Source organism: Procambarus clarkii, chromosome 30 (assembly GCF_040958095.1).
Source record: "Procambarus clarkii isolate CNS0578487 chromosome 30, FALCON_Pclarkii_2.0, whole genome shotgun sequence".
Taxonomy (NCBI): Eukaryota; Metazoa; Arthropoda; class Malacostraca; order Decapoda; family Cambaridae; genus Procambarus; species Procambarus clarkii.
Window position 1 is genome coordinate 23,784,443 of NC_091179.1, and position 15,584 is coordinate 23,800,026.

General features: G+C 51.9%; 1 protein-coding gene across 1 annotated transcript; it reads right to left on the reverse strand.

The window, feature by feature from the left end:
- Positions 1–8,039: 8,039 nt before the first annotated feature.
- Positions 8,040–11,959, reverse strand: LOC138369956 (basic salivary proline-rich protein 2-like). Its single transcript, XM_069333710.1, has 3 exons — positions 11,923–11,959; positions 8,671–10,422; positions 8,040–8,269 (listed from the first exon to the last, which is right to left on the reverse strand). Exons 1-3 carry the CDS (start codon positions 11,957–11,959, stop codon positions 8,040–8,042), a joined length of 2,019 nt encoding a protein of 672 aa, XP_069189811.1.
- Positions 11,960–15,584: the final 3,625 nt, after the last annotated feature.

Here is a 15,584-nt window from a genome sequence, read left to right on the forward strand (position 1 = left end):
TGGATGGGACAGTGGTAGGGACAGTGGATGGGACAGTGGATGGGACAGTGGATGGGACAGTGGATGGGACAGTGGTTGGGACAGTGGATGGGACAGTGGTAGGGACAGTGGATGGGACAGTGGATGGGACAGTGGATGGGACAGTGGATGGGACAGTGGATGGGACAGTGGATGGGACAGTGGTTGGGACAGTGGATGGGACAGTGGAGGGGACGAGTTATGTGTTGAGCTTTGTTTGGGTGAGAGGCGTGGGACTTGGAGCGGCAGGTCTTACCCGCCAGAGTTGGGGAGTGGGAGTGGCGTAGTCCCCAAGACGCATAGGACGCATAGCAGCCAGGACGCATAGCAGCCGGGACGCATAGCAACCAGGACGCATAGCAGCCGGGACGCATAGCAACCAGGACGCATAGCAGCCGGGACGCATAGCAACCAGGACGCATAGCAGCCGGGACGCATAGCAACCAGGACGCATAGCAGCCAGGACGCATAGCAGCCAGGACGCATAGCAGCCAGGACGCATAGCAGCCGGGACGCATAGCAGCCAGGACGCATAGCAGCCGGGACGCATAGCAACCAGGACGCATAGCAGCCGGGACGCATAGCAACCAGGACGCATAGCAGCCAGGACGCATAGCAGCCAGGACGCATAGCAGCCGGGACGCATAGCAACCAGGACGCATAGCAGCCGGGACGCATAGCAGCCAGGACGCATAGCAGCCGGGACGCATAGCAGCCAGGACGCATAGCAGCCGGGACGCATAGCAACCAGGACGCATAGCAGCCGGGACGTATAGCAACCAGGACGCATAGCAGCCGGGACGTATAGCAACCAGGACGCATAGCAGCCGGGACGTATAGCAGCCAGGACGCATAGCAGCCGGGACGCATAGCAGCCGGGACGCATAGCAGCCGGGACGTATAGCAACCTCGGGGCCTTTCTCGGTTTATTTAGCATTTAATTAATTCTCTTTTTATATGACTGATGCAGGACTGAGACATTAATTACTTGGTTCTGTTTGTTGAACCGTTAATTAGTAATTATTAACAGTTCTGGTAATACATTTGTATTGACTCAATTTATGATTAACTGTATTTGATGAATAATATTTTAGTCAAGTATTTATCTTTGATTTTTGTTACTGTTGAGAATCTATATAATAGGGCCCACTGGGCGGGCCCTAAGCCTCTGGCTGGCCCACTGGGCGGGCCCTAAGCCTCTGGCTGGTCCACTGGGCGGGCCCTAAGCCTCTGGCTGGTCCACTGGGCGGGCCCTAAGCCTCTGGCTGGCCCACTGGGCGGGCCCTAAGTCTCTGGCTGGCCCACTGTGCGGGCCCTAAGCCTCTGGCTGGCCCACTGTGCGGGCCCTAAGCCTCTGGCTGGTCCACTGCGCGGCCCTAAGCCTCTGGCTGGCCCACTGTGCGGGCCCTAAGCCTCTGGCTGGTCCACTGCGCGGGCCCTAAACCTCTGGCTGGCCCACTGGGCGGGCCCTAAGTCTCCGGCTGGCCCACTGGGCGGGACCTAAGTCTCTGGCTGGTCCACTGGGCGGGCCCTAAGTCTCTGGCTGGCCCACTGGGCGGGCCCTAAGTCTCTGGCTGGCCCACTGGGCGGGCCCTAAGCCTCTGGCTGGCCCACTGGGCGGGCCCTAAGTCTCTGGCTGGCCCACTGGGCGGGCCCTAAGCCTCTGGCTGGCCCACTGGGCGGGCCCTAAGTCTCTGGCTGGCCCACTGGGCGGGCCCTAACCCTCTGGCTGGCCCACTGGGCGGGACCTAAGCCTCTGGCTGGCCCACTGGGCGGGCCCTAAGTCTCTGGCTGGCCCACTGGGCGGGCCCTAACCCTCTGGCTGGCCCACTGGGCGGGCCCTAAGTCTCTGGCTGGCCCACTGGGCGGGCCCTAAGTCTCTGGCTGGCCCACTGGGCGGGCCCTAAGTCTCTGGCTGGTCCACTGGGCGGGCCCTAAGTCTCTGGCTGGCCCACTGGGCGGGCCCTAAGTCTCTGGCTGGCCCACTGCGCGGGCCCTAAGTCTCTGGCTGGCCCACTGGGCGGGCCCTAACCCTCTGGCTGGCCCACTGGGCGGGCCCTAAGCCACTGGCTGGTCCACTGGGCAGGCCCTAAGTCTCTGGCTGGCCCACTGGGCGGGCCCTAAGTCTCTGGCTGGCCCACTGGGCGGGCCCTAAGTCTCTGGCTGGCCCACTGGGCGGGACCTAAGTCTCTGGCTGGCCCACTGAGCGGGCCCTAAGCCTCTGGCTGGCCCACTGGGCGGGACCTAAGTCTCTGGCTGGCCCACTGCGCGGGCCCTAAGCCTCTGGCTGGCCCACTGGGCGGGACCTAAGTCTCTGGCTGGTCCACTGGGCGGGCCCTAAGCCTCTGGCTGGCCCACTGGGCGGGACCTAAGTCTCTGGCTGGCCCACTGCGCGGGCCCTAAGCCTCTGGCTGGCCCACTGGGCGGGACCTAAGTCTCTGGCTGGTCCACTGGGCGGGCCCTAAGCCTCTGGCTGGCCCACTGGGCGGGCCCTAAGCCTCTGGCTGGCCCACTGGGCGGGACCTAAGTCTCTGGCTGGTCCACTGGGCGGGCCCTAAGCCTCTGGCTGGCCCACTGCGCGGGCCCTAAGCCTCTGGCTGGCCCACTAAGTGTTGCTTGTTTCTGTTTTACTTGGGCGGAGTATGAGTATTTATGACTCGTATGGTCGCTTCAGTAAGATTTTGTCCCACGTGTTTAACAACTTCTGCTCTGTTGAATCTAAGTTGAAATCTTAATGGGTTTGTAACTGTCCACTGTGTTGGATAATGTTCCAGTGGTCTGTTGTGGCTGTAGCTGTGCACTGTGTTAGATAATGTTCCAGTGGTGTGTCGGGTATTTTTCCACAGTACTGACATTTAATATGTTGTAAACCTTGACCATGTGGTGTTAACCTTGACCATGTGGTGTTAACCTTGACCATGTGGTGTTAACCTAGACCATGTGGTGTTAACCTAGACCATGTGGTGTAAACCTTGACCATGTGGTGTTAACCTAGACTATGTGGTGTTAACCTTGACCATGTGGTGTTAACCTTGACTATGTGGTGTTAACCTAGACCATGTGGTGTTAACGTTGACTATGTGGTGTTAACCTTGACCATGTGGTGTTAACCTTGACCATGTGGTGTTAACCTTGACCATGTGGTGTTAACCTAGACCATGTGGTGTTAACCTTGACCATGTGGTGTAAACCTTGACCATGTGGTGTTAACCTTGACCATGTGGTGTTAACCTTGACCATGTGGTGTTAACCTTGACCATGTGGTGTTAACCTTGACCATGTGGTGTTAACCTTGACCATGTGGTGTTAACCTTGACCATGTGGTGTTAACCTTGACCATGTGGTGTTAACCTTGACTATGTGGTGTTAACCTTGACCATGTGGTGTTAACCTTGACCATGTGGTGTTAACCTTGACCATGTGGTGTTAACCTTGACTATGTGGTGTTAACCTTGACCATGTGGTGTTAACCTTGACCATGTGGTGTTAACCTTGACTATGTGGTGTTAACCTTGACCATGTGGTGTTAACCTTGACCATGTGGTGTTAACCTTGACCATGTGGTGTAAACCTTGACCATGTGGTGTTAACCTTGACCATGTGGTGTTAACCTTGACCATGTGGTGTTAACCTTGACCATGTGGTGTAAACCTTGACCATGTGGTGTAAACCTTGATCATGTGGTGTTAACCTTGACCATGTGGTGTTAACCTTGACCATGTGGTGTTAACCTAGACCATGTGGTGTTAACCTAGACCATGTGGTGTTAACCTAGACCATGTGATGTTAACCTAGACCATGTGGTGTTAACCTAGACCATGTGGTGTTAACCTAGACCATGTGGTGTTAACCTAGACCATGTGGTGTTAACCTAGACCATGTGGTGTTAACCTAGACCATGTGGTGTTAACCTTGACCATGTGGTGTTAACCTTGACCATGTGGTGTTAACCTTGACCATGTGGTGTTAACCTTGACCATGTGGTGTTAACCTTGACCATGTGGTGTTAACCTTGACCATGTGGTGTTAACCTTGACTATGTGGTGTTAACCTTGACCATGTGGTGTTAACCTTGACCATGTGGTGTTAACCTTGACTATGTGGTGTTAACCTTGACCATGTGGTGTTAACCTTGACCATGTGGTGTTAACCTTGACCATGTGGTGTAAACCTTGACCATGTGGTGTTAACCTTGACCATGTGGTGTTAACCTTGACCATGTGGTGTTAACCTTGACCATGTGGTGTAAACCTTGACCATGTGGTGTAAACCTTGATCATGTGGTGTTAACCTTGACCATGTGGTGTTAACCTTGACCATGTGGTGTTAACCTAGACCATGTGGTGTTAACCTAGACCATGTGGTGTTAACCTAGACCATGTGATGTTAACCTAGACCATGTGGTGTTAACCTAGACCATGTGGTGTTAACCTAGACCATGTGGTGTTAACCTAGACCATGTGGTGTTAACCTAGACCATGTGGTGTTAACCTAGACCATGTGGTGTTAACCTTGACCATGTGGTGTTAACCTTGACCATGTGGTGTTAACCTTGACCATGTGGTGTTAACCTTGACCATGTGGTGATAACCTTCATGATGATGATAATGTTTTAATTTGTGATGTTTTAGTGCGCATGCGCAGGCCAGCGGCGGCCTGCCCTCTACCGGGGAAACACGGCAACTTAAAAATGTCGGCTGTAAATGTCCGAGGTTCCGGGAGTCGACCTGGGTTGACTTTGGTGGAGGAAGAGGAGGGCCGGTGAACCAGTTCGCCATCATCACCCCCGCCCCCCCCCCCTCCATTATGTACACCAGGATCATGGGTTACCCCTCCACGCTCCCCCATCCCCCCTACTCCCCTCCCCTTCCTCCAGCCACAACACGGAGCTACTTGAGCAACTGGACGGGTGTTCCGTAAACCTGTTTTCCGGTTGACATTTGTTACAAACTGTTGAAGAACTTGCATCCCTCCCCCCCCCCCCCTGCTCCCCCCCCCCAGCCCCCCTATATCCGCTAGTCGTTCAAGTTCGACAAGCAATTTACCTGGTTGTAAATACCCGCGGTACTTGGGTGCTGGTGTTAGTGCGTGAACTCAATGATAGGATTTGTTCACTCTAGGGTTCCAGCAGTAGTCTGGGACAACGGTGTTCCAGCAGTTGTCTGGGACAACGGTGTTCCAGCAGTAGTCTGGGACAACGGTGTTCCAGCAGTTGTCTGGGACAACGGTGTTCCAGCAGTAGTCTGGGACAACGGTGTTCCAACAGTAGTCTGGGACAACGGTGTTCCAGCAGTAGTCTGGGACAACAGTGTTCCAACAGTAGTCTGGGACAACGGTGTTCCAGCAGTAGTCTGGGACAACAGTGTTCCAACAGTAGTCTGGGACAACGGTGTTCCAGCAGTAGTCTGGGACAACAGTGTTCCAACAGTAGTCTGGGACAACGGTGTTCCAGCAGTAGTCTGGGACAACAGTGTTCCAACAGTAGTCTGGAACAACAGTGTTCCAACAGTAGTCTGGAACAACAGTGTTCCAGCAGTAGTCTGGGACAACGGTGTTCCAGCAGTAATCTGGGACAACAGTGTTCCAACAGTAGTCTGGGACAACGGTGTTCCAGCAGTAGTCTGGGACAACAGTGTTCCAACAGTAGTCTGGGACAACAGTGTTCCAGCAGTAGTCTGGGACAACAGTGTTCCAACAGTAGTCTGGGACAACGGTGTTCCAGCAGTAGTCTGGGACAACAGTGTTCCAACAGTAGTCTGGGACAACAGTGTTCCAGCAGTAATCTGGGACAACAGTGTTCCAACAGTAGTCTGGGACAACGGTGTTCCAACAGTAGTCTGGGACAACAGTGTTCCAACAGTAGTCTGGGACAACAGTGTTCCAGCAGTAGTCTGGGACAACAGTGTTCCAACAGTAGTCTGGGACAACGGTGTTCCAGCAGTAGTCTGGGACAACAGTGTTCCAACAGTAGTCTGGGACAACAGTGTTCCAACAGTAGTCTGGGACAACAGTGTTCCAACAGTAGTCTGGGACAACGGTGTTCCAGCAGTAGTCAGGGACAACAGTTTTCCAGCAGTAGTCTGGGACAACAGTGTTCCAACAGTAGTCTGGGACAACAGTGTTCCAACAGTAGTCTGGGACAACAGTGTTCCAACAGTAGTCTGGGACAACGGTGTTCCAGCAGTAGTCTGGGACAACAGTGTTCCAACAGTAGTCTGGGACAACAGTGTTCCAACAGTAGTCTGGGACAACAGTGTTCCAACAGTAGTCTGGGACAACAGTGTTCCAACAGTAGTCTGGGACAACAGTGTTCCAGCAGTAGTCTGGGATAACAGTGTTCCAGAAGTAGTCTGGGACAACGGTGTTCCAGCAGTAGTCTGGGACAACAGTGTTCCAACAGTAGTCTGGGACAACAGTGTTCCAACAGTAGTCTGGGACAACAGTGTTCCAACAGTAGTCTGGGACAACAGTGTTCCAACAGTAGTCTGGGACAACGGTGTTCCAGCAGTAGTCTGGGACAACGGTGTTCCAGCAGTAGTCTGGGACAACAGTGTTCCAACAGTAGTCTGGGACAACAGTGTTCCAACAGTAGTCTGGGACAACAGTGTTCCAACAGTAGTCTGGGACAACAGTGTTCCAGCAGTAGTCTGGGACAACAGTGTTCCAACAGTAGTCTGGGACAACGGTGTTCCAGCAGTAGTCTGGGACAACAGTGTTCCAACAGTAGTCTGGGACAACAGTGTTCCAGCAGTAGTCTGGGACAACAGTGTTCCAACAGTAGTCTGGGACAACAGTGTTCCAGCAGTAGTCTGGGACAACAGTGTTCCAGCAGTAGTCTGGGACAACAGTGTTCCAACAGTAGTCTGGGACAACAGTGTTCCAACAGTAGTCTGGGACAACGGTGTTCCAACAGTAGTCTGGGACAACAGTGTTCCAACAGTAGTCTGGGACAACAGTGTTCCAGCAGTAGTCTGGGACAACGGTGTTCCAACAGTAGTCTGGGACAACGGTGTTCCAGCAGTAGTCTGGGACAACAGTGTTCCAACAGTAGTCTGGGACAACAGTGTTCCAGCAGTAGTCTGGGACAACAGTGTTCCAACAGTAGTCTGGGACAACAGTGTTCCAGCAGTAGTCTGGGACAACAGTGTTCCAACAGTAGTCTGGGACAACAGTGTTCCAACAGTAGTCTGGGACAACGGTGTTCCAACAGTAGTCTGGGACAACAGTGTTCCAACAGTAGTCTGGGACAACAGTGTTCCAACAGTAGTCTGGGACAACGGTGTTCCAACAGTAGTCTGGGACAACAGTGTTCCAACAGTAGTCTGGGACAACAGTGTTCCAGCAGTAGTCTGGGATAACAGTGTTCCAACAGTAGTCTGGGACAACAGTGTTCCAACAGTAGTCTGGGACAACAGTGTTCCAACAGTAGTCTGGGACAACGGTGTTCCAACAGTAGTCTGGGACAACGGTGTTCCAACAGTAGTCTGGGACAACAGTGTTCCAACAGTAGTCTGGGACAACAGTGTTCCAGCAGTAGTCTGGGACAACAGTGTTCCAGCAGTAGTCTGGGACAACGGTGTTCCAACAGTAGTCTGGGACAACGGTGTTCCAACAGTAGTCTGGGACAACGGTGTTCCAACAGTAGTCTGGGACAACAGTGTTCCAACAGTAGTCTGGGACAACAGTGTTCCAGCAGTAGTCTGGAACAACAGTGTTCCAACAGTAGTCGGGAACATTGTTCTGTAGTCCGCAGAGAAACACTGAACGAAAACTCTATATAACGCCGACCTCTTGGGCTAGACGGTAGAGCGACGGTCTCGATTCATGCAGGTCCGCGTTCAATCCCCCGACTGTCCATAAGTGGTTGGGCACCATTCCTTCTCCCCGTCCCATCCCTAATCCTTATCCTGACCCCTTCCAGGTGATATATAGTCGCAATGGTTTGGCGCTTTCTCCTGAGAGTTCCCTTCACTTCCCTAACACCCAAGTCTAATTGGTTTAAAACGAACAATTCCCCATTCCTAATTACTATTGTCATCGTTATCTGCATCACCATAGTTACCATCGTTGTCACTACCAACAGTCATTTTCACTATCACCAGCATTATGACAGTCATCTTATCATCATCACTATACCGTATGATGAGTTCCTGCAGCGTCTCATCAAGGCTACATCCGTTTAATTCATATAGAGGACTGTGCGGCGGTGATCCGCCTGCCACACCCGGACCAGGAAACACCCGACAACCATCTTTAACCAACAGAAAAAAGTCTGTAAACAAAAAAATAGTTCCAGTGAGGTGTTGACGGGATCACCTTAGGGACGGCGAGGGTCCACAGGCCTCCACATTACTGTCTCCACACACACGGCCCGGTGTCACCCGTCTGTCTCCACACACACGGCCCGGTGTCACCCGTCTGTCTCCCCACACACGGTCCGGTGTCACCCGTCTGTCTCCACACACACGGCCCGGTGTCACCCGTGTGATCGGTCACTGTCTGATCGGTCACCTGGTCCGTGATCGCCTACAGGATTGGTCTAGTCCAGGGAGCACTTTGTACTGCTGCTTCTGGTCTAGGGAACACTTTCTACTTGTGTGTGTGTGGTCTAGATAGCAGGTTTTAATAGTGTGTTTCTAGTGCAGGGAGCACTTTTGGTGGGGTGTGAGCTGCGGCCCCTGGCGGCTGTCCCTGGAGGCTGTCCCTGGCGGCTGTCCCTGGAGGCTGTCCCTGGAGGCTGTCCCTGGAGGCTGTTCCTGGAGGCTGTCTCTTGAGGCGGCCCCCTGGAGGCTGTCCCTGGAGGCGGTCTCTTGAGGCGGTCCCCTGGAGGCGGTCTCTTGAGGCTGTCCCTGGAGGCGGTCTCTTGAGGCGGTCCCCTGGAGGCTGTCCCTGGAGGCAGTCCCCTGGAGGCTGTCCCTGGAGGCTGTCCCTGGAGGCAGTCCCCTGGAGGCTGTCCCTGGAAGCGGTCTCTTGAGGCGGCCCCCTGGAGGCTGTCCCTGGAGGCGGTCCCTGGAGGCAGTCCCTGGAGGCGGTCCCTGGAGGCTGTCCCTGGAGGCTGTCCCTGGAGGCTGTCCCTGGAGGCGGTCCCTGGAGGCAGTCCCTGGAGGCTGTCCCTGGAGGCTGTCCCTGGAGGCTGTCCCTGGAGGCGGTCCCTGGAGGCAGTCCCTGGAGGCTGTCCCTGGAGGCTGTCCCTGGAGGCTGTCCCTGGAGGCGGTCCCTGGAGGCAGTCCCTGGAGGCTGTCCCTGGAGGCTGTCCCTGGAGGCTGTCCCTGGAGGCTGTCCCTGGAGGCGGTCCCTGGAGGCAGTCCCTGGAGGCTGTCCCTGGAGGCTGTCCCTGGAGGCGGTCCCTGGAGGCTGTCCCTGGAGGCTGTCCCTGGAGGCTGTCCCTGGAGGCTGTCCCTGGAGGCTGTCCCTGGAGGCTGTCCCTGGAGGCGGTCCCCTGGCGGCTGTCCCCTGGAGGCGGTCCCCTGGCGGCTGTCCCCTGGAGGCGGTCCCCTGGCGGCTGTCCCCTGGAGGCTGTCCCTGAAAGCGGTCTCTTGAGGCTGTCCCTGGAGGCTGTCCCTGGAGGCTGTCCCTGGAGGCTGTCCCTGGAGGCGGTCTCTTGAGGCTGTCCCTGGAGGCTGTCCCTGGAGGCTGTCCCTGGAGGCTGTCCCTGGAGGCTGTCCCTGGAGGCGGTCTCTTGAGGCGGTCCCCTGGCGGCTGTCCCCTGGAGGCTGTCCCTGAAAGCGGTCTCTTGAGGCGGTCCCTGGAGGCTGTCCCTGGAGGCGGTCTCTTGAGGCGGTCCCTGGAGGCTGTCCCTGGAGGCGGTCTCTTGAGGCGGTCCCTGGAGGCTGTCCCTGGAGGCTGTCCCTGGAGGCTGTCCCTGGAGGCGGTCTCTTGAGGCGGTCCCTGGAGGCTGTCCCTGGAGGCTGTCCCTGGAGGCGGTCTCTTGAGGCTGTCCCTGGAGGCTGTCCCTGGAGGCTGTCCCTGGAGGCTGTCCCTGGAGGCGGTCTCTTGAGGCGGTCCCCTGGCGGCTGTCCCCTGGAGGCTGTCCCTGGAGGCTGTCCCTGGAGGCGGTCTCTTGAGGCGGTCCCCTGGCGGCTGTCCCCTGGAGGCGGTCCCCTGGAGGCTGTCCCTGAAAGCGGTCTCTTGAGGCGGTCCCTGGAGGCTGTCCCTGGAGGCGGTCTCTTGAGGCGGTCCCCTGGCGGCTGTCCCCTGGAGGCGGTCCCCTGGAGGCTGTCCCTGGAAGCGGTCTCTTGAGGCGGCCCCCTGGAGGCTGTCCCTGGAAGCTGTCCCTGGAGGCTGTCCCTGGAGACGGTCCCTGGAGGCTGTCCCAGGAGACGGTCCCTGGAGACAGTCCCTGGAGACGGTCCCTGGAGGCTGTCCCTGGAGGTGGCCCCTGAAAGCGGTCCCTGGAGGCGGCCCCTTTAGGGACAGCTTCCAACCTTCAAAATCTCATTCAGCTGTGTATGGAGGCGTGACCCCTAATTACAAGGGGAATCCAAACGAAAATTTGAAACCCACACTGCAGGTAAATACTGCATGGTGGAAAGTACTGTAAATGCATTGTTAGCCTAAACTACCCATAGCAATTGCCGTGTCAGATCTTAATGATGTACCTGAATGGGAATTAAATCATGCACTAAAGATGAGCAAATCAACTGCTCCTGGAGATGCCGGTATTACTTACAGTCTACTGAGATTAGTCTCACACGTACCAGGTAATCCACTATTAGTGTTGTACAGAATGAGTTTACGTGAAGGAGTATTACCTGATGCTTGGACCAAGAGTGTCATTGTTCTCATCCCCAAACCACACTCAGATAATTATAGACCCATATCTCTAACATCGTGTGTTTGTAAAGTGCTTGCACGTGTTGTTCTTAACCGACTCATGTATCGTATACAGGGGCACCTGTCACCCCAAATGTGACACTCAAAACTCAAATGTCGAATACATTATGTGTCAACTTTGTGACAGTGTCGAATACACCATGTGTCAACTTTGTGACAGTGTCGAATACACCATGTGTCAACTTTGTGACAGTGTCGAATACACCATGTGTCAACTTTGTGAAAGTGTCGAATACACCATGTGTCAACTTTGTGAAAGTGTCGAATACACCACGTGTCAACTTTGTGAAAGTGTCGAATACACCATGTGTCAACTTTGTGAAAGTGTCGAATACACCATGTGTCAACTTTGTGACAGTGTCGAAAACATCACGTGTCAACTTTGTGAAAGTGTCGAATACACCACGTGTCAACTTTGTGACAGTGTCGAAAACATCACGTGTCAACTTTGTGACAGAGAAAACATGCACTCCCCTGAACATTATATTGTAGAATGTCCCATATTGACTAACTTTCGCCCTCCTGGACTGAGGTATGCTGAACTGTGTAAGTACTATATGAGTACTGCAATCCTTGATATATTGTACTTGTATGTAAAAAGACACCTCGAACACTGTTGATGTAGGACAGACGTAAATCTGTGTATTTCTGTATGTAGAATAAATTAGCATTTTAAAAGCACTACAATCACCTTCTGTGGTTGACTGTTCAATAAGTCGCTGAACTATATGTTTAACAGATTTCTAACCCTGTCCATGGAGGACAGAAGAAAATGTATATATGCTGATTAGCATTGTAAATGTCTGGCCACGTCTGTGGCAGAAAATAAAACGGCATTACCATTTATCGGAAATAAAGAAACCAAAGTCATGTCCAGAATTTGACGAATGTTCTGAAGAAACTTGTATTACCAAATAAGTAGTAGAGCAGTTTAACCTGTGATCCAGGTCACTTCAAACATTTCTGGATTCCAGATGAATTCCGGGTTTCAAGTTCAACTTTACGGTGCCCCTGAGAAAATATTCTAGGCCTATGCTAGGCCTATGCATGACACAGTAGTGGATAAAATACCGTCTGGCCGGCATGTGACGGAGCCACTGTGCAACATTGCACTTAGTGTTCAACTGTAGTGCCAACACTAATTTACAATCAGCAAGTCTGGAACAGTGAATTTTGAACTCCAGTCGGTGAACTTAATGATGTTCTGCTAATGTTCCTCAAGGAAATGGTGTGTGTATACCTAAGACATCTGCACTACAGGTCCACGAGATGGTCTTCAAGAGATGGTCTTCAAGAGATGGTCTTCAAGAGATGGTCTTCAAGAAATGGTCTTCAAGAGATGGTCTTCAAGAGATGGTCTCCAAGAGATGGTCTCCAAGAGATGGTCTTCAAGAGATGGTGTCCAAGAGATGGTCTCCAAGAGATGGTCTCCAAGAGATGGTCTCCAAGAGATGGTCTCCAAGAGATGGTCTCCAAGAGATGGTGTTCAAGAGATGGTCTTCAAGAGGTGGTCTTCAAGAGATGGTCTCTAAGAGATGGTCTTCAAGAGATGGTCTTCAAGAGATGATCTCCAAGAGATGGTCTCCAAGAGATGGTCTCCAGGAGATGGTGTCCAAGAGATGGTCTTCAAGAGATGGTCTCCAAGAGATGGTCTCCAAGAGATGGTCTCCAAGAGATGGTCTCCAAGAGATGGTGTTCAAGAGATGGTCTCCAAGAGATGGTGTTCAAGAGATGGTCTCCAAGAGATGGTCTCCAAGAGATGGTCTCCAAGAGATGGTCTCCAAGAGATGGTGTTCAAGAGATGGTCTTCAAGAGATGGTCTTCAAGAGATGGTCTCTAGGAGATGGTCTTCAAGAGATGGTCTTCAAGAGATGATCTCCAAGAGATGGTCTCCAAGAGATGGTCTTCAAGAGATGGTCTTCAAGAGATGGTCTCCAGGAGATGGTGTCCAAGAGATGGTCTTCAAGAGATGGTCTTCAAGAGATGATCTCCAAGAGATGGTCTCCAAGAGATGGTCTTCAAGAGATGGTCTTCAAGAGATGATCTCCAAGAGATGGTCTCCAGGAGATGGTGTCCAAGAGATGGTCTCCAGGAGATGGTGTCCAAGAGATGGTCTTCAAGAGATGGTCTTCAAGAGATGGTCTTCAAGAGATGGTCTCCAAGAGATGGTCTCCAGGAGATGGTGTCCAAGAGATGGTCTTCAAGAGATGGTCTCCAAGAGATGGTCTCCAAGAGATGGTCTCCAAGAGATGGTGTTCAAGAGATGGTCTCCAAGAGATGGTGTTCAAGAGATGGTCTCCAAGAGATGGTCTCCAAGAGATGGTCTCCAAGAGATGGTCTCCAAGAGATGGTGTTCAAGAGATGGTCTTCAAGAGATGGTCTTCAAGAGATGGTCTCTAGGAGATGGTCTTCAAGAGATGGTCTTCAAGAGATGATCTCCAAGAGATGGTCTCCAAGAGATGGTCTCCAAGAGATGGTCTTCAAGAGATGGTCTTCAAGAGATGGTCTTCAAGAGATGGTCTCCAAGAGATGGTCTCCAAGAGATGGTCTCCAAGAGATGGTCTCCAAGAGATGGTCTCCAAGAGATGGTCTTCAAGAGATGGTCTTCAAGAGATGGTCTCTAAGAGATGGTCTTCAAGAGATGGTCTTCAAGAGATGATCTCCAAGAGATGGTCTCCAAGAGATGGTCTCCAGGAGATGGTGTCCAAGAGATGGTCTTCAAGAAATGGTCTCCAGGAGATAGTGTCCAAGAGATGGTCTCCAAGAGATGGTCTCCAGGAGATGGTGTCCAAGAGATGGTCTTCAAGAAATGGTCTCCAGGAGATGGTGTCCAAGAGATGGTCTCCAAGAGATGGTCTCCAGGAGATGGTGTCCAAGAGATGGTCTTCAAGAAATGGTCTCCAAGAGAACTACCAAGATTGTACCACATTTGAATAACAGACAGATGCAGAAACATTATCAGGACCCACAGTAACATACAGATTGGCTTCAGTGCTGCTTGGGGCTACTTAGTCTTTAGCACAGACAACCTTGACCGAACAGAGGAATCAACTTTTCCCAATAAAGACAATATATGCCACAACTTGTACGTGAATAAATATCAGGGGAGGACTAATACCATCACTAAACTCTTTCAGAATTCCTCTGACTTAAACAAAGTTGTAGCGGAAGACTTCCAACTGCCTAGTGCGATGCTTCTTAAGTGAAAAGTCGGTCTTGATCATTTAATGATTAAACCAGCACTAAAACCATCATCAAATCAGACCTCAAATATTCAAAATTTTCGACTCATTTGATCATCTTAGTCCCGTAACAGTTCGAGGATGAGTTTTGGTGCAAAAGATCAAGCAGACCAGATGGGAAGAACACCTTTCTCCAGAACTGTATCAGGCATGGGAGGAAATATCAGACGGACAAGTCCAAGCTGATCAAACTGCCATCCCTTATAATCCAATTGAGGAAGAAGTACTGACAACCTTGCATGTGTTTAGTGACGCCTTTAACAAGGCCCATGATGCCTGTTGTGTTGTTAACAGTCACTGTTGTCAACCTGCGAGGCAAGTTACCACACACAAAGCCACTCTGACTTTGCCACACATGGAATTAACAACGTTGTTGACCAGACCACACACCAGAAGGTGATGGGACGACGACGTTTCGGTCCGTCCTGGACCATTCTCAAGTTGATTGTGAAACTTGAGAATGGTCCAAGACGGACCGAAACGTCGTCGTCCCTTCACCTTGTAGTGTGTGGTCTGGTCAACATTCTTCAGCCACGTTATTGTGACTCATCGCTTAATTAACAACGTTATCAACAGACACACACACATTGACCCGTCAGATCATTCACACCCTGTAAGCCATTAACATTACTAAACATGTCGTTTGGTCTGACAACAACGCTGTGCTTAGTGAGTAAGAAATAAATAGCAAAATTATGTCAGTAACAGTCGAGGACAATTACTCGTAATGATACGAGTTCTTGCACATACCAACCGAAGGTAATCTATCTGATGACTTGTCCAGGGAACTGATTACTTGTCCAGAGAAATGATTACTTGTCCAGGGAACTGATTACTTGTCCAGAGAAATGATTACTTGTCCAGGGAACTGATTACTTGTCCAGGGAACTGATTACTTGTCCAGGGAACTGATTACTTGTCCAGGGAACTGATTACTTGTCCAGGGAACTGATTACTTGTCCAGGGAAATGATTACTTGTCCAGAGAACTGATTACTTGTCCAGGGAACTGATTACTTGTCCAGGGAAATGATTACTTGTCCAGGGAACTGATTACTTGTCCAGAGAAATGATTACTTGTCCAGGGAAATGATTACTTGTCCAGAGAACTGATTACTTGTCCAGGGAAATGATTACTTGTCCAGAGAAATGATTACTTGTCCAGGGAAATGATTACTTGTCCAGGGAACTGATTACTTGTCCAGGGAACTGATTACTTGTCCAGGGAAATGATTACTTGTCCAGAGAACTGATTACTTGTCCAGGGAACTGATTACTTGTCCAGGGAAATGATTACTTGTCCAGAGAAATGATTACTTGTCCAGGAAATGAAGTTAGAGGAGCTCAGACAAGCCAAATGATGGTGTCGTGAGCCCAAGCGTTCTCGCAGCTCACTCTCTTGATATGAAAAGCGTCAAATGTGAAGGGATCACATAGCATGCAGGGGGGGGGGCGGGGTTCTATATGCCCGTTAACGAAACCTGTACATCTT